General features: G+C 42.0%; 1 protein-coding gene and 1 long non-coding RNA gene across 3 annotated transcripts in view; one reads left to right on the forward strand and one right to left on the reverse strand.

Moving 5' to 3' along the window:
• SATB2 (SATB homeobox 2) overlaps positions 1-19166 on the reverse strand; it is a 177034-nt gene extending 157868 nt beyond the window's left edge. For both annotated transcript variants that reach the window (XM_006117927.4, XM_006117926.4), the window contains exons 1-2: positions 17368-19166; positions 16082-16309 (exon numbers count right to left, since the gene is read on the reverse strand). In XM_006117927.4, coding sequence (XP_006117989.1) covers positions 16082-16250 — 169 coding nt within the window. In that variant the 5' untranslated portion in view covers positions 16251-16309; positions 17368-19166. The remainder of the gene's footprint in view (positions 1-16081; positions 16310-17367) is intronic.
• On the forward strand, positions 17858-26158 carry LOC142830253 (uncharacterized). The gene is made up of 2 exons (XR_012905404.1): positions 17858-17986; positions 21305-26158. It is a non-coding gene; the product is annotated as an uncharacterized LOC142830253 (long non-coding RNA).
• Positions 26159-26701: the final 543 nt, after the last annotated feature.

Raw genomic sequence — 26701 nt, forward strand, 5'->3', positions numbered from 1 at the left:
TTACTTTTTAGGCAATTTTTTTCTGAAGTTGGCCTCAGGTGCTGAAAGAGACTAGAACAAAAGCAACACGGAAACCATTTACCTGACATTAGTATTTTACTCTATGTTTTCTCAACCCCAAGTTCATTCTGCTGTGAATAACTACTTATACGTCCATAAAAATCAGAGCATGGGCTTTAAAAAACAGAAAGTATTTGTTCAATTGTCTGAAGCATCTTCTTTCAAAGAACTAGTTTTTGGTTACATCAGTGTACAAACTTTCACTGGTTTAACTAAAAGTTGTGGTCATTTAAAAAAAAATCACAAATCAATACAGAGTTCTAAACCAATTTAAGAATGTCTACATAAGGGTTTCCACCAATTTAATTGGATCAGTCTGTGCCATTTGTGTACAGTTATCAGACACTGTGATCTGGCCTCTTCCTGAGTGTATGAAGAGTGGCTGTTATGTACCAATTTGAAGAAAAAATATTTTTAGTTAAATCAGTGCAAGTTCTGTGTGTATAACTCATCAGCTCCTTTGGGTTCCTCTCACATGACTATTTCGAGGCACGCTGTAGTATGGAGTCTTGCACTGGTTCTGGTACATGTGTCTGGTGTCTCCATATGTGGGGCGGGGGGAAAGGATGTAGAAAGCTGGTGATGATGTTAAATAAAAAAAATTATGTACACTCACTTCTCATCTCCACTGAATGGGAGGCATTGGCTGTTTATTCTAATAAAAATAATACAAAGATCAGCCAATAAGAGTAGGATGCAATAAAAATGTGTCTATTCAGATTAAAATGTATTTTCATCGGGCCATATTTTGAGCTCTATCTAGGTGTTATTTAATTTAATCTAATTTGAACAATTTCCAAACATCATCTTGATTAATTTCAACAGCATGGTGTTATGGAAAGATTTACTGTACTGGGGTTCTCTAGAAGGGAATTAATAAAGAAGCCAAGTTCTCAGCTTGAGTAACACAAGATTTTAAGACTTCCCAGATTTCTAGTGGGAATACTTCATAGCACAAGCATGTTTTCTTTGGGGAGTTAAACCCACCAAAATTATTAAAAATTGAGATCAAATGATAGTGTAAAACCCAAAGGAAATCATACGTTAGTGGAGAGATTTTTATCAAATGAAGAAGTAGAAAATAAAGTTTTTACAGCACATGAACACAAGGTAATCTCTCTCACAGAAAGACAAAGCCAACATCTATGATTTTATGTTCAGAAACCTGGGCATTTTTTGATACTTCACATCCTACTGAAAACCCTTCATTACTGGACAAAAAAGCAGGCTTAGCCTAATAGAGGTTCTGAACAAAGGCCATACAATAAGCAAGCATCTCAAACACAGAAAGCCAAATTCAACCCTAGGTTATGCAAAACACAATTCCAATGACATCAACAGAGCAGAAGCTGCTTACCCCAGAGCTAAATTTGTCCTAGAGTGTGATAACATCTCTTTCCTATGGCCAGTGTACAGAAAAAATAGCATCAAATCTACAGAGGGAGCTAAAATTAAGTACACACTCCACCCACCAATACTCAGATGAGAGACAGCATCTTCATCAATACTTGGCTTATGGAGAGACAAATCCTGCAAACCGTTCAGATGCAGAACTGCCATTAACTTGAATGGAACCTCTGCACAAGATGATTCTAGAAGAAAACTGAAAAATTTCTTAAAGCTTTTGTTTCCACCAATCATGTACTTGTCCCTCTAGTGGGGAATTTCAGTAAACATGGACAGCCAAGAGGAATAGGTCAGTTTCTTTTGAATAATTTTCACTTTCTGAATGCAAGGCACTAGAAGAAAGATGAATTAAAAAAAAAACGTGAAAATACTTGTTAATCCATTCCCCAAACTGCTTTCTTTTAAACAAATGCTAATTCTGGACAGTAACCTTTCCAGAATTTCATAGAAGAATTCACATAGCAAAGAGTGTTTCTTCTGTTCTCTTCCTCATTAGAATTGACTGCCAAGTCCCACTGATTAAAAAGGTAGGAACCTCTAGACTATACCAGTTCCCAGTTCTATAGAGCTACTCGATTTTCAGCATTGAAGAGCTCCATCCCATATTCTCATGTAAATGTAAAACAATAACTATAGGGGCCTACATTCCTGTGTAACTGCATGATTTCCACTCTTGAAAAAACATAATTTGCAACACCAACCACTCAGCAAGGCTGCCACAGCTCCAAAACTGTATCATCTGAAGACCCCCAGACAATTCTGAGAAATGAATCTCTCACACATATACCAACAGACAGGAAAGATTACTATTTGAGCTTCACTAGCTGAAGCAGATCGTAATTATGCAGATACTCTAATGTGTGCCAAACTGCTTTTTGAGAAGAGAGGGACTGCTGAGTATTAGAAAAAGAGAGCTCACCGTTCTTATCTTCACACCACTTTTATTGAAAGTGTTGCTCAGCTCTAGCTGGAAGGGATGTGATATCTTGCACATAAAGTCCTGCAGAGTCTAATTAAAAATTTAATATTTAGGACAGGTATGGATAGTCTGAAGAGATACAAAGATACTGTTTCTAAAGTGCAACACACCTATCACTATTTGTGATTAAAAGCAACCGCTCTTGAAATAGATCCCTCATAGCAATGCAGCACAGTAAAGTGCTAAAAGAAACAAGTCAAAAACTTCAGCAGGTATTAGTCATATTCTCTCAGTATCGTTTTCAAGCGATCCATAAATCTTAAATATAATTACTTTTGACCGAATATAAGCGGTTGGCAGTTAACTTGTTTACAATAAAAGCTTGGTTTGGGTAAATGGACTGTTCTTCAGTCGTTTAAACAACAAATACAAACCTAAAACAGTCCTGTTATGAGGTAGAGAATTCTTTCACTGTAAATCTTTTTACTGAGGACGGGGGGAATTACTTTCAGCTTGTTTTCCACTAACCACTTGGAACCATGTGAAAACCGCTACATGTATCCAGACATGAGGCTAACTGGAATTCTGTACATTGGAATTAAAGATTATATCAAGACCATTACAACACTATAGTACCGCCCAAAATAAAAATTAGCTCAGTACTGTAAAAACTTCATCTTTAAAGAAATAACCTCAAAACTTGCCCATATGACACTCCAGCCTTTTAAGGTTGCTTGTAAACTAACGGACTTTTCTAGTATGACTGGCAGACTTTCACTGGCTTCTTAGGGGTTTATATACCAGTTGTAAATATTTGCTCCAGGCTGAAATTTGGCCAAGAAGATCTTAGTCTACAGATTTTTTGTTGTTGTTTGTTTAAATACGTAGCATGGTTCCCTTTTAGGGAAAGCTGAGGGGACAGCATGCAGATATTAACTTTGTTCACCTTTTTGCCTTACAACTCTCAGTAGTCAATAAAACCCAGGAAATACTCTTCTACGTGTTGTGTAGTAGCCAAAGATGATGGGAAACCACAATATATTGTTTACATCATTGCTGCAGCTTCCAGGTCTTCAGAAGCCACTAGTCCTATTACCAAATTCATAACATGACGTGATGATACTCCAGTTTTCCGTTAGAAAAGACTATATAAATAAAATAAACATAAATGGCAAGTTTAGACTAAAAATATAGAAAAATAGGTGCTCTGTTGCATCTCCATGCCCCTTTAACCCTGCTGTATTCCCAAAAGAAAGATGTCACTCATGGGAGACACAATTGCCCCATAATCCAAATAAGAACCTGCTTCTCTCTCTGTAAGGTAAGGATGATCATGCATACCACAAAGTTGTGTAGTGAGGGTCTGAGGGTCTTGGATGACAGGCAGCATACAAATGCAAATTATCATTGCCATTATTCTAGTGAAAACTTTACTTCCCCCCTTTCACAAAAAACGCCAACATAAAACCCTGATGTCCCGGAAAGATATACTAGAGCTGTATATGCCCATATCTATCTATCTATCTATCTATAAGCAAACATGAATCTATTATAGTACCGTCCTAAATAAAACAGCTACGTTGTTTTTCAATTTCCTTGATGTCACTTAAATCCCTTTGGAATTTTTTAAGCATCTTAAACTGTGCAGTGATATTTGCTTTTGGTTCCTGTAACTTAAAAAGCATACGAAACCCAAAACTCCAACCTTGCTTTATTTTAATTATACAACTACAGTATTTTAGGGGATAAGATTCTCTAATTCTGAATGGAACTTTGCGTATTTGTAATGACAATATTAAAAAGTCCTTAACACTGGAACCCACTAGCAGACCTGTGAGACTTTGGCAGTGTTAGCAGGTGCTACCATATTATATAAATTTTAGAGTAAAAACCCTCCTCTAGCAGATACTGTTTAATGCAGATACTGCTACATAGGCATTCTACTGCTAAGGGACTATCTTAGAATGTAACAGCACATCTTTCCCGAGAAGAATTAAGTAATGCACTCTGACCAGTTTTGGCCTGGAGCTAAGTATTAAAATGATCTCCATGCTTGATCCCCATCCCTTTGTGTACAATCCCAACAGCAGAGTAAGGCTATGTCTAGACTGCAAGCCTCTTTCGAAAGAGCCTCTTTCGAAAGAGAGCGTCTAGACTGCACGCGGAACTTTCGAAAGAGCAAGCCGCTTTTTCGAAAGAAAGCACCCAGTGAGTCTGGATGCTCTCTTTCGAAGAAGCCCTATTTACATTCAAGAACGCCTTCTTTCGAAAGAAGCACTTTCGAAAGAAGGCGTTCTTCCTCGTGAAATGAGGTTTACCGCCGTCAAAAGAAAAGCAGCGTTCTTTCGATTTAATTTCGAAAGAACATGGCTGCAGTCTAGACGCAGGTGAAGTTTTTTTCGAAAAAAGGCTACTTTTTTCGAAAAAAACCCTGAGTCTGGACACAGCCTAAGGGAACAAGAGAAAAAGGAAGAATCAGCCCTCACCTTACCAGAGAAGGAGCTGACCGAAGGACTGAAGGAACTGCTACAGTTTAACTGCCATGTTCAAGACCAGTTGCAGAATCTAGCAGCAAGGAAAAGAGGGGACTGGTCTCTAATCCTATTGCCACTTAAGCTAGGTCTACACTCTGAAAACTGCTCATTTCTAAGACTGGATGTGAAGATGGATACAGCCAAACCGGTGCCAGACACAGTTTAGCAGGAAACATGGACAAGAGCAAACCACAGGCAATCCTTTGTTAACAACTCAGATCCAAGCCTGAAACAGTCCTGAACACCGTATGACTTTGTCTACACTTTCAGCAGCCGCTCAGCTCCTCCCCTTGCTGAAATCCACTGTCAGCAAGACAGAATTTTTCAAGCTCAGACAGACCCATTGAGACCTTTCTCTAACACAGAGAAAATGTAAATGGAGGAAGGAATCCATAGCCTACCAATGAGGGAAATGAATGAGCGTTTTCTATCCCTTTTAGGAAGTAGATCATCTGCTCCATTCACGTCCTCATCCAGCACACTGCTTGCAAGAAGCCTTCAGGCAGAGTGGGCCGGAGACACAAGCACATCAGAAATGATGAGTCAGCATCTTTACCTGTGGGTCCAGCCACAGTCTGGTTTGTCTCACGTGGAGGTTGCCAGTACTTTGATCTGTGTTAGCTGAGAGAAGCAAAGCCAGGGCTGCAGAGGAAATATCACCCCTTTGGAGAAGGAATAGTACAATCACTCTGTTTAAAATTCTGCCCATCTTCTACTAATAATCCCTTAGAGCAGGTACTGTACAGTTACCGTGCAGTTTTTAACAGCAGCCAAGCCTTTACCAAACAGGTCACAACGGAAAGGAATTCCATTTAACAGCTGCCAGAGTTTCACAACTACGTACTTATTTTGTTCAACCACTCTGCCATATTTGGCCAGAGGGGAACAGGATCTGCTGGGGCAGCCCTAATGTGCCAACTACCCATGCTTTAGGAGCTCTCCATAAACAATTGTCACAACATTTTACACACAGGACTATCCTGGAGGACCGGCACCTCATCTGGAGCAAAATACAACTGTTTGCTTACTAAGGCCATTCCTTCTCCATCATCCAAGTTTACATGGTTGATATGTGATAACCATCTCTAATCATATTGGGTAACAAATGAAAAAATTAAACAAAAAGTGACAGAAAAATATTTCACTATTCAACCAACTATGGGGACAAAGATAATGCCTAACCATAGTTTTAACATCTTAGTGGTATCTAGTTACTATGCATGCATCCATATCTTCCCTTATGAAGAGCCCAAGTCACAGATCTTCTGACATAAATATAAACTTCAGCTAACAAACAAGATGAAGTAAACTAAAAAAAATGTTTCAGTTACTCTGCATTTTCTCCAAGTATAAAAATTGGTAGAGTGTATGACAGGTCCACCTCGTTTTTCTTAATGATGTTTTTATTATTCTTTCACTCAATTAAAGCAGAAATGGATATTGCATCTTCTGACTGTATAATTGTTATTGTAATCTGTTTTCGATCACTGCTTGGAAAATGGATCCAAAACAACATAAACTATCCACAGCCTTAGACTACAAGTCATTTTCTTTTTACTACAATACTTAAAGAGACATCTATCATGCTGCTCTGCTAGCATGTTTATATAATGGCAACAAAGCTATTTGTAAGTTAGGAAAAGACATTATGAAAAGCACCTTTTACCCCAAAATAATGTACAACACATAATTTATAACTTCATTCCTTAGTAGCCATTCAAAATGTCAAGCCTGAAAACTGTACCCATTTAATTTTAATATATAAATGAAATGCATATAAACTAAAAATGTAGCACAAAATATCAATTTATACTATTTTGACTATATAGTCCAGTTATGATTTGGAAACTTGCTTCATTTCCGGTATATACCTATGTATCAGTGATACTCATGACAAAATAATTTGAGTATATATGGTATTTTACTTAAGTTTTCTCACTTATTTCATGCTTTAGTCCAAATGAAGATAAAATAAGCAATTTCTAGACAATATAGCACTAAGTGAAATGAATAAAATGTGTGTGATATTCAGAGATGGATGAAATAGTACATTTGCTTTTTCACATAAGATGCTATTATAGTAAGTAAGCAGAGCATCTTCGAAGAATGTAACCTTGTGGCTAATGCAAGATGAAAAGCAAGGTTTTAATATGAAGAATTTCCACAGACAGTCCTTATCCAATTCAGTGCTTTTTGAAAAAGGCTTAGAAAGACAGAGACCGAAAGAAAGATGACATATACATAGGCAAAGGAAGAGACTGAACTAGAAGTTGTTTATATTTCACTTAAAAATCCAGTATATATATGGCCAAACTGCAGGATGCATCAATTTCACATGAAAAGTGATTTGATATAAGGTTTTAGTTGGCTTAAGGCTTCCTCTTAACCTTCTTACCTTTGCTGAAATTGCTATAGATAAATTTTATTTCATTATTCTGACTATTTAACATGATCTGTACTATAATCTACCCACTGATAAATAGTATTGTGTTTGCCCTCAATGACTGCAGCATTACTAAGAAGGCACAAACTGGAATCTACATAATTCTATTCAGAAAACAAAACGCGTATAGTACTTAACTTTTATCTGCAACTACCTGTCCCTCTTTGTCACTGTCTCTCTATCCCTGACAAAATTTTATACAGCTTACGCACATCATAATGCTAGGGGTTTTTTCCCCTCTGCAAAGCTGAGCATAGCAGCTACTAACAATTGAGCATTCAACACAAAGTTTAAAATATCTCTAGTGCAAGCACTAATTCTCCCCGCCAACATCCAAATAAAAATAATAGATCTCAACAGCTCATATTACACCACTTTCACATTTAAAATCTTCCTTGCGGCTTTGTGTCAGGCAGAGGAACTCATGTGAGCATAAATCCTGATATGTTAGCAATATTAATTGTAGCATTTACTGTAGATGTCAAAGTAGACTTTATAAAAAAATTAAGAATTTTTTAAACATATTGCACGTTCCTCTCACATTAGTGGTCTCTAAAATAACTTGCTCTCTAACAAAGTTACAATGACAACTTTTCATCATTTACTTTAAGAGAATAAAGATGGGAATATTGTCATTTTAGAGCAGGTGTAAAGCAAGCATATTGATCAACTCTTTCACAATCTTAAAAGGGAGTTATCTGAAATTTTACAGATGGTATCATAGTGACAAACCATTACTAAAACTATAATTCTCTAGTCTGAGAGAAGTACAGTTTAAAATACTAAATTCAGTATTTTCCCATCTTAGTAGATAGATCAGTACAAAGTATAAAGAGCAAGTGCCCACAAAGTGTTGCTTCAAATAATTACGTTTTACAAAAACTTATTGAGGCTGTAACACTTTTAAAGTAGATTTTGTCAGAACTCAGTTTCAAATCTGCAACAATGTCAACACAGTTGCCATTTAACACAAAGAAGGGTTGTTTGTTGTTGTTTTTAAATATGATTTATAAATGCGGTAAAAGTTTTATGAATGAACCTAACACAGGCAGACTAAGTATAGCATTTTTTTAATGTGGTGGAAGCATAGCCTCTGCATTTTGTACTACTAATACATTTAAATTAATTTCTAGATAACATAGCAAAATATGTGTGTGTTTAACTGACTAGCATTCAGCAATACACACCAAGCTTAAATGTGGGTGGACTAAGAAGCATTAAACTTTTATTGGTAAATGTTGATAACCATCAATTTCACAGTATGTACAGAAAACAACTAAAATATTTCCTCCAATAATAATCAAAATGTACTGATAGGCAAAGTAAGAGAAATGTTCCTTGAAAATGTAGTAGTTGTGACTTAAGGGTATTTACTTTGTATATTTTGACATGTGCAGATGACAGTTTGTGTTTTAACAATACCGAGGCTTTAACTTTGACTATCAGCATAGATTGTCATTAAATTATAACTATCTGCCCCTTCAGTGCCTGAAATTTTAAAGTGATAAAAAATGAAAAAAATAGAGAAGACACAGAATTTTGAGCAACTATCAAAATGGAAATATAAAAAAAAATGCTTTAAAATAACCACTACCTGTTGCAAACGTTTAAAAAACTGAAAGCCAAAATAAAGGAGGAAACATTTTAACATGGTAAGATTATAAACTATATTTTAACTCTGATGCCATCAAATCCTCAACTGGCTTTCATCTGTTGTGGCTTTAGTTCTTAAGTCAGTTCACTAACAGAACAATGCGAAAATGATTCTGCTGCAGTATAGCTTATGGAATATGAACCAATTAAGATTGGTTCATCATTTTTCTCTCAGAAACTGTGTAATTTTAAACACATTCTATGTTCAAAATCTCTGTTTTGTGTTGCTAAAGGAGAACATTCATTTGATAGCCACACTTAAAGAGCCTAAATCCGACACTGTTTGAGCTAAGTGCTGAGACACTTCTATGTGGTGCAAAGCATCCACAAAATTAACATCAATTCAAGAGGAGTGGATAATAAATACTCAGTGTCTTGAAGGACTGGGCCTTTAATCATGAAATACATTAAGTGTTATCAATGAGCAGGGAAAAAAACCTGTAAAATTTGAGTTAGCCAAAATAAATTATCCAATTTAAGCTCGCTATGCGTAGAAAGATAGTGAATGAAGAATAAAACTTGAGCCAATTTTAACTATGCCATAGAGATAAAGCCTTCCTACTTTTAACTACTTTCAAGCTATTTCAAAAGAACTTTCTACTTTGAATTCAGTGTAGTCCTTTAATCTATTTGCCATTTCTAACACTTTACACTACTCACATGCACATCAGCAAAGATTCATAAATAGCTTGATAATTTTTCCTTCACAAAAATCAAGATTTCTCCTATTTAGAACATACAACAACTTTGGGAACATGAATTACATGACTGCAGAAAATGGTGTCTATTTTATGACAGCATAAATGCCAATTTACATGGCTATGTACTGTGTCATTTTTCAGTGACAAAAAAATGTTACAAGCGCCAGCTTCCTCTTTACATAAGGTCCAAAATACCACTGTGCCTCTTTTTTCTCATGCAGAAGGCATTTTAAAATGTGATTGCGCTTTTGTAACTTCACAAAACATATTCAAACTATAATCTCAGTTACATAGCATTATGAAAATGAAGGGTTGTGTATTAATGTATTAGATAGTATGTAGGAGTTAGGAATACAAATCAGAAATATGAAGTGTGACACACTTAACTGATCACAGACTGCTTAGGACTACTCTATAATTAACAATTACATGGACTAGTTTTCATCTACTATTAAAACTTCCTAAAATATTTCACATATAAAAATATTTTTTAAGAATATAGATATAGCCAGGAAAGAAAAAACAGTAATTTCCCTTCACCTTTAGGAGTTTATCCATAATAATAAAGTTTAATATTGTTTTCCTTTCTTAGCTGATATCTAAGCTCTTTGTCTAAATTTGTTTGTGAAAATGTAGCTATTTAATTTTCTGCTGCAAAAGTTCCACTGATGTTCTATACTACAATTATTTTGGCATGGACCTACCATCCTTTTATGTGCATCAAACCAATTCTACAGGGTCACTGTCAGTTAGAATCACACTTGGCAACACTTATCTAAAAGAAATGTCCTGTAAATAATTGACAATAAATCTGTTCTGTTCTGTAAGTACAGCAAGTGCACTGAGAAAAAGAAGATTTAACATTTAATTTCTCAAAGATTTCTCTTTTCTTTCTGTTGGTTCATGACGAAGATAATGGCATCTAGCAAATTACTGGGGGAGGTAGGAGAAGATGCCTATACCTACTGTTGAACAGTTGTGTGTGGGGGAAACTTACTGCAATTAATCTTCAAGTCTCAACTACATAATGGTCAGTGGCTTTCTGTAGATGGAACTTAAGAGTTCTAAAATTATACTAACCATCAAATTATGCCTAGGTCACCGAATGGGTGGATACCCTATATTCTGTTTAATGCGTATGTTCAATTGCATATATATTTTAACCAACTGTATCTTTATTTTAATAACAGGCCATGTATTGAAAACACATAAGAAGGGCTATTTTTCTACCTCAGCAAAAATACAGATGATACACTGGATGACCCCAGAAGAGTGACTGTTAAGTTTATTCTATTCTATTGATATATTTTAGATCAACTATCATCAAGAAAGAAAGATCATCTTTTTCACCACAAAAAAGCAGCTCGTTTCTAACAATTAACCAGACTATATCTGCATCTACCAGTGTCTCCTTTTCCTTATTAAAATTAGATGAGGGTTTTTTCTCGCCCTACTGATACACTAGTAATGCATAAAACTAAGAATCCTTCTATTTTAATTCATGTGGAAATAAAACAAAAGAAAAATTAGTGTTTTTCCAACTACACTGAAACTGTATACATGGTATAAGATATACTACAGTGCACTGCCAATTCCCAAACTAATAAGGCTTTGCTGCTTTCATAACTTTGATACCTAGATATGCTCAGACCTTTCAAATAGCAAAAACACCTTTTTCAGACAATATTAAGATATTCCTCGCCTAGATTTAAACAACATCTAAACCCTATTACTTTATTTTACCTGATCTGTTTAAAAGAAAGGTTCTCTATGCAGACAATTAAAACATGTTAACAGTTACTGAAGGTAACATTCAAATGATACCCTAACAATTCAGAATACAATATCAAATGCAATCAATCTGCATGCATCAGTCTGTATAATAATGGCCCCTCCTGCCTTCCCTCTTCTCCACCCTCTCCCTACCACCACCACAAGGTATTTATATCCTTGAAACAGATATAGGATAACAAAAGTTAACTAGCACTCTTCTGTAAAACTAACTGTAAGACAGTGATTTTGACAGATAGTACTTTAGTCACATTTGATTGGCATTTCTGTCAGTTGAGAGATTTCTGAACAGATTTCTGAAATGTACCTATGAAGGTCAAAATATGTTTATGTTTTAATTTTAAAAAGCCGAGAGCAATCAGCCCTATAAAATGTTCAGGAACACTCATAGAAGAATGCGCTGCATCAAGAAGATTTTTGATACTTGCAGCTTCCTATAAGCATTTAAACCATATGGTAAATTTAAGTACTGTTCGTGGAATTTAGTTACAACTGTTAGAAAGTTTTCTCTTTCAGACAGATATTATAAAAAATTAAATTGCATGTTTTCAGAGTTAAATGAAGAAAAATATATAGCTATTAAACTGGTCTCTCTCATTTAAGAAGAAAATATTATACGGTTGTTTCTTTTTTAAAAGCGGATTGTGTTATTTGGGTTCTACATGTAATTCTTCTATACTTAAGCATTAAATAGCACTACTAGGATATTAATATTTTAAGTTACACTCAGTCTCTGAACTCATTTTCTGTCTTCTTAGAAATAAAATACACACATACAAATACAGCTTCATTTACAAAAAGGTTTGCAAGCTTAATCAACAATTTTGCAAATCTGAATTTCCTAGCTATTAATCATTCTTTTTTCAAAATCCTTATGGAGTGAATTACTAACTGAGAGGGGACGCCAATTCTAGTAAGTGAATGTTACCCAACAGGAATATAAAGCTGTCAACACCATAGTTCTCTTGCTCCCTCTAAATTCTCTCCCAGACTTCATATGTTTTTTAAAATATATTAGCATTTTTTCCCAAGGACCCACTATAAAACCTGCCAGTCACAAACATCTGAGCACTTGCATTTTATTATATACATGCTTTAAAACAGACTCCTTAGATAACTAGTGAAACATTTTGGAAAGTGTTGGACTAGCCAGAGCAAAATAAAACTGGACTAACCGCTTCTGCCCAAGCAAGCTCCCTTATAAACAGTACAGAAACTTTAAAAACTCCTATTAAAAACAGCCTTGTTGATCTTTTTTGTGACTTACACAAGTTTACTACAGCTTCCATAATGGCCCTTTGAAATAATTATGTACATTCAGCTACCAAAAAAAAAAAAAAAACAGACTGCAAAATTTCTCTCTAGCAGAGCTGATATACTGTTTATAGCACTTCATATAAAAGCTCTGTGTAAAATGTTCAATGAACAATTCAGTGAAAAATAGTGGAAGATTCCTGCACTTCAATATTTCTTTCCTTCTCAGGGAAACGATTGTTTAAAAAAAAACAAAACCCAACACTAACAAGTTTTATAACTTTTACTAAAGGTCATCAGTCCCGCTATAGCATTAGATAACTTAAAATTTCTCCATTTTTAATGAAAGTGTAAAGGCACATATATTCATGTGAGGTAACAAAAAATTGGCGTAATAGAAAAAATTCAATATGTAACTACATAGAATAAGTGAAAGGAAATTCAGAAGTAATCAAAATGTAATGTTTTTAGCATCTCATTGCCTTTGGGATTCAACACTTAAAACACATTCTACAGAACTGGAAAAGTTTTTAATTAAATTGTCTCTAATTAGAAAAACAATGAAAATATTTTGTTTTTTTAAAAGCACAAGTTTTCTATAAAACATATTTTAAAAATTACAAAAATGACAAACTAAGAGATCAACTAAAGTCTTGGAAGTCTTTTTTCTCTGTAACAATTCAATATTGTTTACTTTTACTGAGTCATCATCTATGACTATCAGTGGAAAAGTGGTTTATTAACTTATTTTTATAGATACAAAGTTTAGAACATGAAAGTGTATTATTTTGTAGACCTCTAATATAGTAAAGAAGTAATTTTCATATGCCAAAATTTAAGCGTCACAATTACAGTGACAAAATCATTACCTGAAATCAACAAACACAACATTCAAAAGACATTACTTGGACACAAAGTCCAAGTAAAGCATTCGTGAACTTCAGATTTTAAAAAGAAAAATTGGAAACATCACTGAAAAATAAATTTGCTAGTTTATCCTGAAAGCTTTTTTTAAAACTTAAAAAAAAATATCTTATACTGAGCCATTCTCTTATTTAAAATAAATCCACCTTAATTACTTCAACATTGAGTATTATAGATCCTAGCTCAGTACTCAGGCAAAAATAATTTTGTTCTTGCTTTCAATATGAACAAGAACTAATGAATAACTAACTATATCATGGTACTTAAACTAAGTGGCACTCAGGTAAGCTGTCTAAAAGACACAAACAAGGTTAAAAAAATTCACCATCATTCCCCTGCATTTTAAAACACTCCCGTCTACATCAAGCTTATAAGAAACCAGACATCAGTGAAAGAAAATGTAACCTCTTAATAGTTTGTCTTCAGAAAGGAAAGTCTTCATGTTAAACTGAATGAAGTGCTCCATACTTCAATAGGCCGCCAGAGTCAATCTGAACCACTCATATAATCACAGAACCCTGTAAACTTCCTTTGGCAAAATATAGTTGCAATTAAAAAGCAACATATATATTCCAAAATGTCTGAAGTCATCCTTTTTTAAAGTGCATTTTAATAGATCTCCAAAACTTAATTCCACTTTCTAATCCTTTCTTTACAATGAAGCCACAGTCCTTCGGTCTTCTCAAAGAGACCTATGACTATAATACTTACTTCTATCATTTTCAAACAAAACTAGTTAGTGGACTCCCTCTGTTACCCAATTAATTATTTTCCTATTAGTTTCTAATTAATGTAATACAACTTTAACTGAAAAGTTATTTCTCCCTTGGCATGCTTTAAAAGAACACAAACCATAAGAGATTCAAAAAATGGAGATGAATTTAATAAAAATCACAAGAAACTGCTGAACTTTTAGAGATCACTATGATTTAAAAAATACAAGCTGCAGCCAGGCAAGCTTCAGAATTAGAAAGCCTATTGAGAAAAGATGTTTAAATCAAGCTTATAATGATAAAACTGTGCAAAAAACCTCCTACAGTATTTAGTCACGTGATGACCATATCAAAGTCCAAATGTCCTTAATACTGACCCTTTCTGTCATGAACTGATTAGATTTTTGTATCCATCATGGGGCAAATTAAAAAAAACATACATTATATTTAGCTATTACATTTCTTACAAAATATAAAGATGTCCATGACCGGCTTTGTAATAGTTCTCTCATTTATTACCCGATCTGCTACAAAACTATATTTTTTCTAAATGTTATCTTTATTATAGCAATCTTCTCCACATCAAAATTAAGAGGAAAAAGCAGGGAATTTAGGAGGTCAGCAGAGAGTTTAGTTTAAGCAGTTGCTTGGAAAAAATAGCCACTAATAAGACTGAAACACGCCATAAACACACAAAATTGAATAGCAACTGGGGAGTTAGACAACTATGAAATTTAAAGCTCTGCAGAGAGTAACTGTGCCAAAGCTGCAAAATCAATCTGTAAAAATTATGTTAAACAAACTATATTGTAACATTGTGTTTATGTCTTTGTATGTCCTCTGCATAACAGGTTAACTACCTAAAGATTTTATAACTGCTCATATAAGTATATACACTCTACAGGCAATGTGTATTGTAATTCAGTAGATAAGGTTCCCACCCCCCATTTATAAGAATTCATTCATAAAATGACTTAAAATATATCTTGACATACATTGTCAGGAATAAGATGTTAACTATAGTTAAATGTTCTTCAATGCTCTCTTTTGCTAATAATTATCTATTGAGGCATGAGTAAAATCAAATTTTCTCCTCTAAAAAATAAAGCCATCGTACAATACACATTTTAATGTGATCTTCCACTGTGTTTATAATTGTGTGTACTCAGTAATGAATTCTTATTCAGAAAGCTCAGCGTAATTGCTCCCAATCCTGTTCCCATTTTTTATCAGTAGGGATCAGGACTTTTGTGAGTTGGCATACAGTGAGACTAAGAGTGGTACTAGAACGGCCGTTTTAATAAACATTCTGTAAAAAAAAGTCAACATGAAACCAAGTCCTGACATGCACTCTGTTAACATTGGAAGTGAGCTTAAGGACGAAAAGCTTTCCAGTAAAAGCTAGAAACTGCTACCTGTGACATAAACCTGCCAACACCTCACACAGAGTGGCAACATGCCCAAAAAAAAATGCCACCTTCTGGATAAACCACTTTTTCTATTTAACAGTAAAGGAGACTGCTAGTTTCTGATGAGGGGCAAGTGGGACATTGACAATTTGCAATCCACTTCCTGTAATCCTACACCAGCCAGAAAACTTAATCAACATGAACCCTGACTCTATGCCATTGTGATTCAGCTGCCAGTCTGTTATGTATACATTAATACTACTGGATGGTTACCTCCCACTGATTTGGTCACAGAGCCATTGGGCCTCCCTCGGGTTCCCATAGGACTGCCATTCTGCTCGAGTCTGGCCACCTTCACTGGGGGAGGACCTTTGACATCAGGACTGCCGCTCCCTCTGTCTGGACTATCCCTTAGACAGGGACTCTCACTTCTCCGCTCCATGCTACTTTGACTTGGCGACAAAGTTCCCACTGGCAGATCACAGTAAAATGAGCAAGGACCTAGAGAGAAAGAAACGCACACACTTCAGAGGTTTGTAAAGGGGGCATAACCAGAGAATACTATCTTTGGCCGATCACTTCATCCAAATAAAGCAATCGAAACCCGACTTTCGGGGTCAAAACCATTCTCCGCAGAATGCAAGCCCTAAACTGCTTGGTAACCAGGTAGCTGTAATACATTGCAAAACTGGCAATTAACAAGTACAGGCACAGAGAGGCTCCCCAGAGTTGCTCGTTCAATTGAAATTAATTTATTACCGGAGCCATTTACACGTTCCACGTCTCCAGGGTCAGCTTAGAAAGTTGGGAACTCCGGAAAAGGCAGGTGTGTTAAGTCCTGGCCAGAGTTAACCCGGTTCACGCGGACAGAAGGGAAGGTGAGGATCCGAGTGTGAATTAATACAGCAATATACGGAAGCATCCTCTCGCTTCGGAATATCACTCTACAAATTCGTCCTGCGTAAGGATCCCAACCAGATCTGCAAATGCTCTCGGGTACTTGCCCATGGAGCTGGTAGACGTTAGCAAACGTGCATGAAAGTGAGCAAGTCTGCAAAATAACAGGCGACAACTTGATCGCACCCCTCTGGCCACAGCGCCGCTAACACATCGCGGGGCAAACCCCCCTCGCAGTTCCTGGATACGCGGAGCCAAATCAAAGTCGGGTTCAAAATCGCACGAAAATCTCCCCAGCCCCGCGACCGCCACTCCCGTCTCCACGCCTTGCGCCCTAGCTTTAGCGCTCGCAAGGCAGATCAGTGAGGGGAACCCGCCCGCCGTGCCCAGGAGCGGGGTTGTAGGTTGGACTACCCCGCGCAGTGAAAACCAACCCCGAGACCCACACGCCCGGCGTGCTCCAACCCTGCAGGCCGGGGTCATGGGTAGGGCCGCCCGGACACAGGCACCCAGAGGGCCCGGGACTGCTGCCTCTCTCCTGCTTAGCACTGCCGTCATGGTGCGAGCACAGTGTAAGTGACAATCCACTGGCTAGCTCCGCGCGACAACGCCTGGTGCGCTCCCCCACGCTGGCTTTGTGGGCGCGCTCCTGCTGTACTTACTGCTTAGAGCCTGTCTGTAAGTTGGCTGAGTTGGGCTCTGTCCATGGAGCAAAAGTAGAGAATCCAGGGTGGAAAGTTTTCTTGTTTCCTTCTTTTACGTTCGTGTTTTCTTCCTTTCTACTTTCTCCTTCCCCCCCCCCACCCACCCCCCAGCTGTCCCCCTTCTCCTCGAGCCCCGAGGTTTCAGGTCCTGGGTCAGGGTGTCTTCTAGGGCATTGCTGGCGGTCACGAGTCAGAGCCCCTGCCCCAACGGGGTGATGAGTGGAGGGCGGGGGAAGAAGTGAGGCGGGGGGCTCCTGGGGGGAGGGGAGAGAGGCCCGGCTTCTCACACCTCCGGCAGAGAAAAAAATCGATCGCGGGGGAGAGAGGAGGTGGCGCAAGGGAGGGAGGCCGCGTGTCAAGGGGCCGCTCTCCCGGGCAGCTGGAGGAGAAGCGGCGGCAGGAGGAGCCGGGAAGCGGGCGCTTGTGATCGCGATGAAGAGGCGGCAGCCCCCGATGTGTCACTTTCAATCGCTCCCTCCTCTGCCAGCAGCAGCAGCAGCAGCAGGAGGAGCAGGAGGGACTCGCCACAGCGAGAGGAGAGAAATGATTATTAGTTGCGTTGAGTCATCAAGGCAAAGTGAGTCCTTTTTGGGGTTGTCCTTGGTGTGTGTGTGTGTGTGTGTGTGTGTCTGCGCGCGCGTGTGCTTTTCTCGTCCCCAGATCTCTGCATCCAAAATAGCAACCACCTCCCGCCCCTGCCTTCCTCCCCTCCCCCGCCCCCCAATAAATAGAAGTCTCTGGGTAAGCTCAGCTCAGGTAGAGAGCAGAGACGAGCAGCCCACCTGCGCCCCCCACCCCCCCAGCCAAGCTACTCCAGCCAGCCCCGCTGCCTGCCGAGGGGTGGGGAAGCAAGCAAGGAGGGAGACCCGCCTGGCAGGAAATTAAACACCCATAAATAAATAATGGGGACATGCCCCCCCCCCCCTCCGCGCGAGCACGGGAGAGCCAGGCGCTGCGCCGGGGGTGGGGAAGGAGGCGGGGGAGAGAAGGGCAGCCCGGGCGAGGCGGAGCCGGGCGCTTTGCCCGCCTGTCCGCGGTTCCGGGCTGCGAGCCAGGGGCGGGGGGCGAGCGGGCAGCGCGGAGAGGGGCCCGGCTGGTGCCTGCGGGAGCTGCCTGCTGCCGGGCGCGGCCTGGGCTGCAAGTCGCGCCCCGCGTCCGCTCCCATCGCTCGGCACGTGCAGCCCGGGGCGGGGGGCGCCGGCGAGAACCGACCCCCCCCCCTGGCTGCAAGGTGCAGCCGCCACCCGGCCCCTCCCGCCCATCCCCGGCGGCAGCCCCCAGGGTACCGGGCCTGCAGGGGATGGAGCCCGCTCGCGCCGAGCCCGCCGCCAGCTCCCCTGCCCCGCCCGGGGGCCGCCCCGCCGCGGCTCCTCTTTAAGGTGGACCGAAGAAATTGCACCCCCCGAGGCGTCCGCTCGCTGGCGCGAACCCCGGGCCCAGCGCACGCCCCGGCCGACTCGCACAGCGGCCCGCCGAGCCCCCTTAAGCGGGCCTGCTTTTACGGTGGCGCCGGAGGGTCAAAAAGGGGGGGGCAAGAAACGCGTTCCGGGGGGGGGGACATTTGGGGAAGGGGCTTTCCGGGGAGCCCTGCGGCTGGAAAGGAGCCCGGCGAACGGCGGGGGCAGCGGAAACGACCCGCAGCAGCGCCGGGCAACCTCCCGTCCACTGCGGCCGGTGCCTGAGGACAGGGGCGAATAAGCAGCAGCAGCGCCTTGCCCCCAGGATCCCACCGCAGGGGAAGCCGGAGCAGCTCCTGCCCTCCCTCCCGGCGCGTGCCCGGGACACTCTCGCCCGGCTTGGTAGAAAAGGCAGAAAAAGCAGCGGCAACTTCCCACCCCGCCACCAAGGTTGTAATCCCTGGGGGGGGGGGGGGACATTATTTGGAGACAGGACTAAGGAGCGGCGGCGGCACCAGTGGCATCGCGCCCACCTCCTGTGATCTTAACCTGGTGGAAAGAAGCGCCCCGCGCAGCAGCGCCCAGCCCCACCGCCACCATATTTGCAATCCCGGCCGGGAGTCCACGAGCAGCACGTTGAGGGAGCAGCCGGGCAGTTGGTTTCTTTTGGGATGTGGGCTGCGCAGAGCTTGCAGCCTGGTGGTGGGAGCGGAGCTGCTGCGGCTGCGGCTGCGGCTGCTGCTGCTTCTCCCCCTCTCCCGCGGACGATGTTAATAGGTTGCAGAGTGGTCGTGTCTAAGGGCTTTGGGCCGTACAAGGAAGTGGGGCTGGGAGCCTGCGAGACGCGGCGGAGCTCTGACCAGGGTAAGAGAGTCACTCGCTCCACTCCCGATCAACTCCGCTCTCAACCCGGCGCAGCAGGAGGATTCCCCGGAAAAGGCAGCAGCTGCTCGGCTCCCACCGCTTCGGCAAAGGACGCGTCCCCTCCCCACGTAGGGAAGGGGGAGGAACAGCGATCTCTCGCCGCGTGGCTACCAGGCGCCTCCATAGGGTGTAATCTCTGCCCCCGGGCCAGGAAGAAATGGAAGGGTTGGGGGCGGGAGGTCGTAGCTCCGGTTGAACTTTGTAGGACCCAGAAGTAGAGGCTCCTGCCAGCACAAGGTAGGGAGGGTGGCGTGGGGCGAGAATTCTCCACCAGCCACCCGGAGCAACGACCCGGGCGGGCAGTTTGCTGCAGGAGGACCGAAAGGCAGTGTCTCTGAAAAATACAGACTTTGGAGGAGTTTAATGCAAAGTAGCTGAAATATGTCAGCCAGGTCTCGTATTTGAAAGAGTACAGTCATGGAGGGGGGCTGGAGAATCCTAGAAGTTTGAAGAGGGAACTTGTTTTTAATACGCTAGTGTAACTTATAAAAAACTGCATAAAATGCTGAGGCAGGTTACACGTCGAAGTTCATCTTTTCTACCAGTTATTGAATAATTAAATAATATTATGATAATCTTACCTTTGATGTTGAACTACGAATTCCTTCGGATCAGTGGCCAGAAAGTTAGATTTGGTGACTTAGGACTTCAGTACTTCTGGAAAAAATACCAGTGGGTTAGCCAGGATCTTCCCTGTCTGATTCGTCACTATTATTGTATCTGATGATGTGGATGGACAGAGTCAATCCAAGCTCATTAATGAGCTATTTTATAAACACCACTGTCTGAATATCTTCGTTTACATTTTGTCAGTGATCCTTTCCTTAACATCAGAGACTTGTGTCAACAGCATGATTGCAGAACGTTAGTATAGCTCCTACAAAGAATACAACTGGCTTGTTAATCGATTAATATTTTATTATTTGTAAATATTTTATAAAGATTTAGGAAAACTATTGATTCTAAATTATTAAACCACTCAGTTGGGGCAGCTGAATAATGCATACAATTAAATACATTTAAAGATGTGCTTTGCAGTTGCTTTATTTTCAATGAATCCATTACACCTCTTTTATGAGTTTCTGTTATTTTCTTTTTTGTTGTTGCTTTTTGGGGGGGGTTCTTTTTTCTTTGTTTTATATCTGTGCGTTATATGGAAAATCTGGAGCTGTAAAACTTGTTCTCTACGTATAAAATTCATTACACTTTTCCTTGTTGAGTGGTAATAATTATGACACGGAAACTGGGAGGATTATTATTAAAGATACGCAAAACGGAACCAGGTTACTTAAATGCTGCTGGTTAGTAAGTTTTGTTTCTTAGGTATTATTTTATTCAACCCGATTTATGAGAGATTTTTCCATACATGATTTTTAATTTTCTTTTACAGAATATTTCCCAATAAAGGCCCTTCTGTTTCAAATTACATGGCTTTTTCCAGTACTGTACTAAATTTTCACGTTGTCTTTATTTCAGCTGAGGTGGGGGGAAGCGATTGCATACCACCGCATTTTTTAAAATATAAAAACAAGCTGGCTTCTTTTATTAATAACCTCTGCTTTTTCGTCATTTAGAACAAATTCAAATGCCAAGGATTTCTGCTTGGACATATTCTGACGAATGCAAAATGGATGCGCTTATTAGTGTGTGACAATCTTCGTTATTTGAGTTTTTGAAACCCTCGCATGGTGTGCTGCCAAAGAATTTTCTGAACACAACCTCGGTGGAAAGGTTTGTTTTTAATTAACTCTCACTTTTCCAGCCAACACACTTTCAAGCGATTTCAAGTCCCAGCGTTGTCCAACCTTCAAAAGCGCCAGGAGCGAAAGGCTGCGGTATTTTTGTAGATTTCCCTGCACTAAAGTTAGGCTTCCTCTCAGTCTGCTGGGCTCAGTTGCGCGGAGTTTGCGACATTTGAAATATTGTCCCGTGTGGGGTCATAGTGGGAAATATTCCTGCTCTTCACAAATCATCTCCGCCCCCGCCGCAGTCGATGACCAATGATGCCTAGTCAAGCTGATTTCCTGCTTTTCTCTCTCCTCCAGGATCTCTTTCCTCACCTTGCCTGTTTTTCCTTCCTTCGTAGAGGCAGGCCCCTGCTGCCCTGACCCTGCCTTGTGCCTCTATCTCCCCACGGCTTCTCGTGGGTGCTCTGAACTCCCAAGTCCTAACGCCGGCCAGGCTGCAAGCAACAGGGCGCAGCCCTGCCTGGAGAAGCAGCGGGCATCGCGTTTTCTGTTTACTCCGCCGCTTGGTAACGGAAGCCAAGGCCTGTGCTGCATCCCCCGGGCCAAAGGGGCAGCGCAGAATAAGAAGGGGAGCCAACCCCCGCTTGAAATGCACCGGCTGCTGCTGGGGCGGAAGCGGAGCAGTTAGATTCTTTCTCGGTGGCTAATTCAGCAGAGAGGAAAGGCCCGGAGAGGCCCAAACCTCCACCCGCAAAGGGAGGCCGCGAAGCCAGCGACGGCTGGTCTTGCACAGTCACGGCTCATCCTCGGAGCGCCTAGAAGGTCGCTCCGCAGAGCCCTCGGGGCTGAGCGGAGAGGGGGTCCGGGGTGGCTCCATTGTAATCCCCTGGGGTGACGGCAGGCTGCAGGCTTTGGCTAAACCCTTGGCAGGGGTCAGCCGGCCGGTGCTCGCTAGAGAACAAAGGAGAGCAGCAAAAACAAAAAAAAAGCCACAGAGCGCGCGAGAACGATTGTGCTTAAAACTCAGTCGTTGCTGGCACGAGCTAAGGCAAAAATGCAAAGCACGCAAGTTCAGGGAAACAAAGCTGGCCGCATCTCTGGAGCCGTGGGGCGCTCCCTCTCGCGCCTTCGTCTCAATCTGGAGCCAATTTGGGGACTTGTACGCTCGGGTGTGGGAGGTGGGACATGACGGCCGGGACAAGAGGTGAGGGAAACTGGCAAGGAGTGGGAGATCGGGGGAGTGACAGGCGGGGCGCGCTGGGACAAGGGGAAGGGACCGTGCGGGTGGAGGAGGATGAGACGGGCAGGGAGAGGAAAGAAGCGAGAAGAGGGATGATCAAGGTAAGTCGCCTGGGGCAGACGGGGCCGAGGCAGAGTTGATGCGGGACAGGCGCTCCAGTGCTAGGCTGGGCTTGGGAATGGGGCTGGCTCCAGCTGGGCTCAGCTTGCCTGGAGGGGACTGAACGCAGGAAAGAAACGAGGGCGTGGTGGAGCGGCCTGTAGCAAGGCGCCCTCTGGACCAGAAGGACGCCCCCCCTCCCCTTTTACTTCTTGACCCCCCAAGGGTTTGCAGCTGAGCCCCCCCCCCCCCGAGAGCGGAGGGCAGCCAGAGGTGGAGAGAGGCTGCAGCCGCGCGTTACAGCAGCCGCACGTCCAAGCTCTCCGCCCCGAGCTTCTCTCGCTGCTCCAGCTCTGCAGCAGCGCGCGGCCGCAGGGGCTCCACGCTGAGAGCCCGGGAGCACCCAGGCCCCGCGCTCAGCGCCGCACGCGGACCAGCCCCGAGGCTGCTACACACAGCGCCACCGCGCGGGCCGCTGCGGGAAACACCAGGCGAGGAGCCGGCCGGCCACCGCGCGCAGTCCCTGGGTTGCTGCCCGGGGTCGCCAGCCCCTCCAGCGAATCAGTGCAGCGGGGGCCCCCGGTGATGGGACCTGCGTGGCCCTTCCCGGGCTTCTCCCTTCCCACGGCCAGAGCCCCGCCAACACCCACCCCCACAAAGCCCCCTCCTGCCCGGGGCACCTCACTGGGGAGGCGCAGCTAGGGCTGCTCTGGGTTATCTTCCACCCCCGTGCTAATGACTGGAGGGCGTCACAGCGAGCACCGCTCTGCGGGAAGCGAGCCCTCCTGCTGGCACTGGGTTTGCAGAAGCGGCGCATTGCGAGAGATGTAAAGGGGGGGAGGGGGGAATCGTGTTTTTCTACCTTTCCCTCCTGATTGGGGAGAGAGGAGCCTGACAGCCCGAGAGCCCCGCTTCCAGGGCTGGCCCGGTGTTCCCTGGCACGCTGCGATCCCCGCATTACTAAGCGCTCACTCACGCGGCTGCCAGGTTTCGCGGTGAGACGGAACAACACGCACCGCACGCGACTGTGGAATTAATACAGCCCTTCGAGTTCCCTCCCCTCGGGCAACTCGTCCTCTGCACTGTTGAAACTGCCCCGCGCACAGCGCACAGCTCCGGTGGGAACAGATTCATGGAGCAAGTTTGGCTCCAGCCTCTGTTCACTCCTAGCAGGCCAGGAGGGACAAGTTCAGTGGCAGGATGTTCTAGTCAAGTGTATTCACTGAGCCTTTAAATGTCATAGACGAGCACAGACTTTTCATCCAGCAGTCACGCGGAATAGAAACAGGCGGTGACAACACCTTCGGCGCGCAGTGAATCTGCTTATTTAGCCCTAAAGACCAAAACTAAAGGGCGGTTTAGACCTGGCTAAAATGCTGGGTAGAAAGGTGACCCTTCTCCTTTGGCTTTGTCCAACTATAGAAACTGGCTGCTGACGCGCTGGTTGGTTGGTTGTTCGAGCATTTAAGGCTATTTACTTATGGGGGGGGCTTGGTTTTGTTTGATTGTTGCAGGGGGTGGTTAGTCTAATTTGTACCCCAAAGATTTTAAAAAGACCTAAAGCCCCTAAAAGTCGTCAAATCTTGAAACAGATCGTTTTCATGAAGGCGATTTCTCAGCAAACGCTGTCCCAATCTTCTACTTTCCGCCTTTTGAGGATTTTATTATTAAGAAATGTGCTGCTGACTTAGATTTCCTGGAACAGGAACTGTGGATTTGTACTGTACAACTGGAACAGTTCCATTGTACAGCTGGAACTGGTGCAAATACGATTTTGCACACAACAAATGCATAGGGGGGAAACTGGCCGGGGATTTTATAACTAGAAATAGCACATTTCGGTAGAAACGATCGCTAAATGCTACTTTAAAAAAAGCTGTGATTTCATAGCTACGCCAACATGCGACTTTCCAGGCCCGAGTCTGTTCCGGTCCAAATCAATAATAAAACTTCAGTGATCTCAATAATATGTAAGAATTGGAGAAATCGCCCTTTTCTGACTTCGGCACGTCTCTTATTAAGGAATAAAAAAAGTAATTTGTCAAAATGTTTACGCAGTGATAGTTTCTCAGTAGTTTAACAGCAAGAGCACAAATTAGAAAAGCCAAGTTTCGTTTCCCTTTAAAATATAAATATTATTTATTAATAAGTGTATTATATAAGCGCTAATGAAAGTTATGATTGACATTGTCTGCATTTACATTGTACGAAGATTAATTGTTTCAATTACTATCATTAAGAATTATTTTTAATATTTATATAACTCTTGTGTGTATATATAGTATTTTAAAGTACTCTTAAATAGCCTATTTCCGATATATTAATATTTGCTTTATTTTCATGCTAGCCAATTAATTTTTATCAATGATATGCAGTACTTAGGCTGTCTTCATTAGTATGTCATATCGGTTTTCTTTTATAAATGCCAGTGGTTTTAATATTATTATAAACATAGATCAGAAAGCAATGATCTTCTATGCGATTTTTCTTATTTATGATTGCAGACCATAATTATATATAATTTTATGACAAGCTGCACCGTTTTTATTTTAAGGAAAAATTAAACACATTCGATCAAATAAAAATTATGCAACAAATACTCGTGACCAATGCAATCAGAACACCACGTCTTTTAAACTCCCTGCTACTAACCAGGGAAATTCAAATGAAATTCGTCCAGATATAGGATCTGCTAAGAGCTGCCGTTTCGAATGATAATCGCAGTTCGACACAACGAAATTAATACCACTGCTCTATTGCATGGGCATGACCTACAGCTAAGAGGTACCTTAAGTAATCGCGAAACAAAAATTCGGATACAACGCAGAAGTGAGCCTAAGATCTGCATTGTTACCCCCCCAACCAGAGGTAACAAAGGTGAGATTTCCCAGGAATGAATACTGTTCTTTATTCGTTATCTCACGTAACTAGTACACTTACCCGGGAAGGGTTTAAGGCACTACGGGCTCTCACCAAGACGTTTTAAGTGTGCAATGCTGAGCTTGTGCACCCTAGAGACATATCTCATTTATCTGTCTTTTATCTTTCTGTAATGAGCTGCGTAAAAAGGCGAGAGATGTTTTTCTCTGTGTGTGTGTGTGTTCTAAAGTAATGGGAAGGTCATTTTTAACCCACGTGGAAAGCAGCACTTGCCCAAAATTTCTGAAAACTACCTCAGCAGCCAAAGACCAAATTTACATGGAAAATACAGCGCGACTGAGAAGACAAGCCCGTCATCAAAACACTGTCCCCGTGGCCTTAACCTTCAAAAATGGCATTAATCTCTCCCACTTGTATCTCCTCCCCCGCACCCATGTGCGTCCTAGCTCAAAAGCGGCTTCTTGTAGAGGGCGAATTTAATGATCTGTTCAAACTCTGGAATAAAAAGAAAAATCATTCGCGTTCCTTCACAATGAGGTTTCATTTGTTCGTCTAGATCCAAGCTTTCCTTTCCCCTACAAACAAAACAGAAAGCACCCGGATCCCTCTATAAACTCTCCAACAAATAAAACCACCAGAAAAACATCTTTCCACTCGTTCGTTTTATAACAGAGACCTGAGGTCCCCCTAGCTCCCAGCGATTCCTTCATACATTCCTCAGATGTATGAAGGACAGTAGTGCTAGAAAACTGCGGGATCTGAATAATAAGGCGAAATTAGAAACCGCAGCTTACAATGCAAACAGCGACCCTTGGTCCTGTCGCCTCTCCAAAGAGCTCAGTGAAATCCCAAGGGATTTCTGCTTGGCTCCGGGTTACAGAACTGGACGCACAATGAGTTTTGGTTGTCCCGAGACGGAAGGATGGGACCCTGTATTTTTATATTTCCATGCAAATAACTATCCTTGCAGACCTGCGTATACACAGAAGGTTTGCCAGGGAATTTCGAGTTAAAATAAACATTAGAAGGATTTATTGAATAGTAAAGACTGAAAAACAACCCCC

Source organism: Pelodiscus sinensis, chromosome 7, assembly GCF_049634645.1.
Source record: "Pelodiscus sinensis isolate JC-2024 chromosome 7, ASM4963464v1, whole genome shotgun sequence".
Classification (NCBI taxonomy): domain Eukaryota; kingdom Metazoa; phylum Chordata; order Testudines; family Trionychidae; genus Pelodiscus; species Pelodiscus sinensis.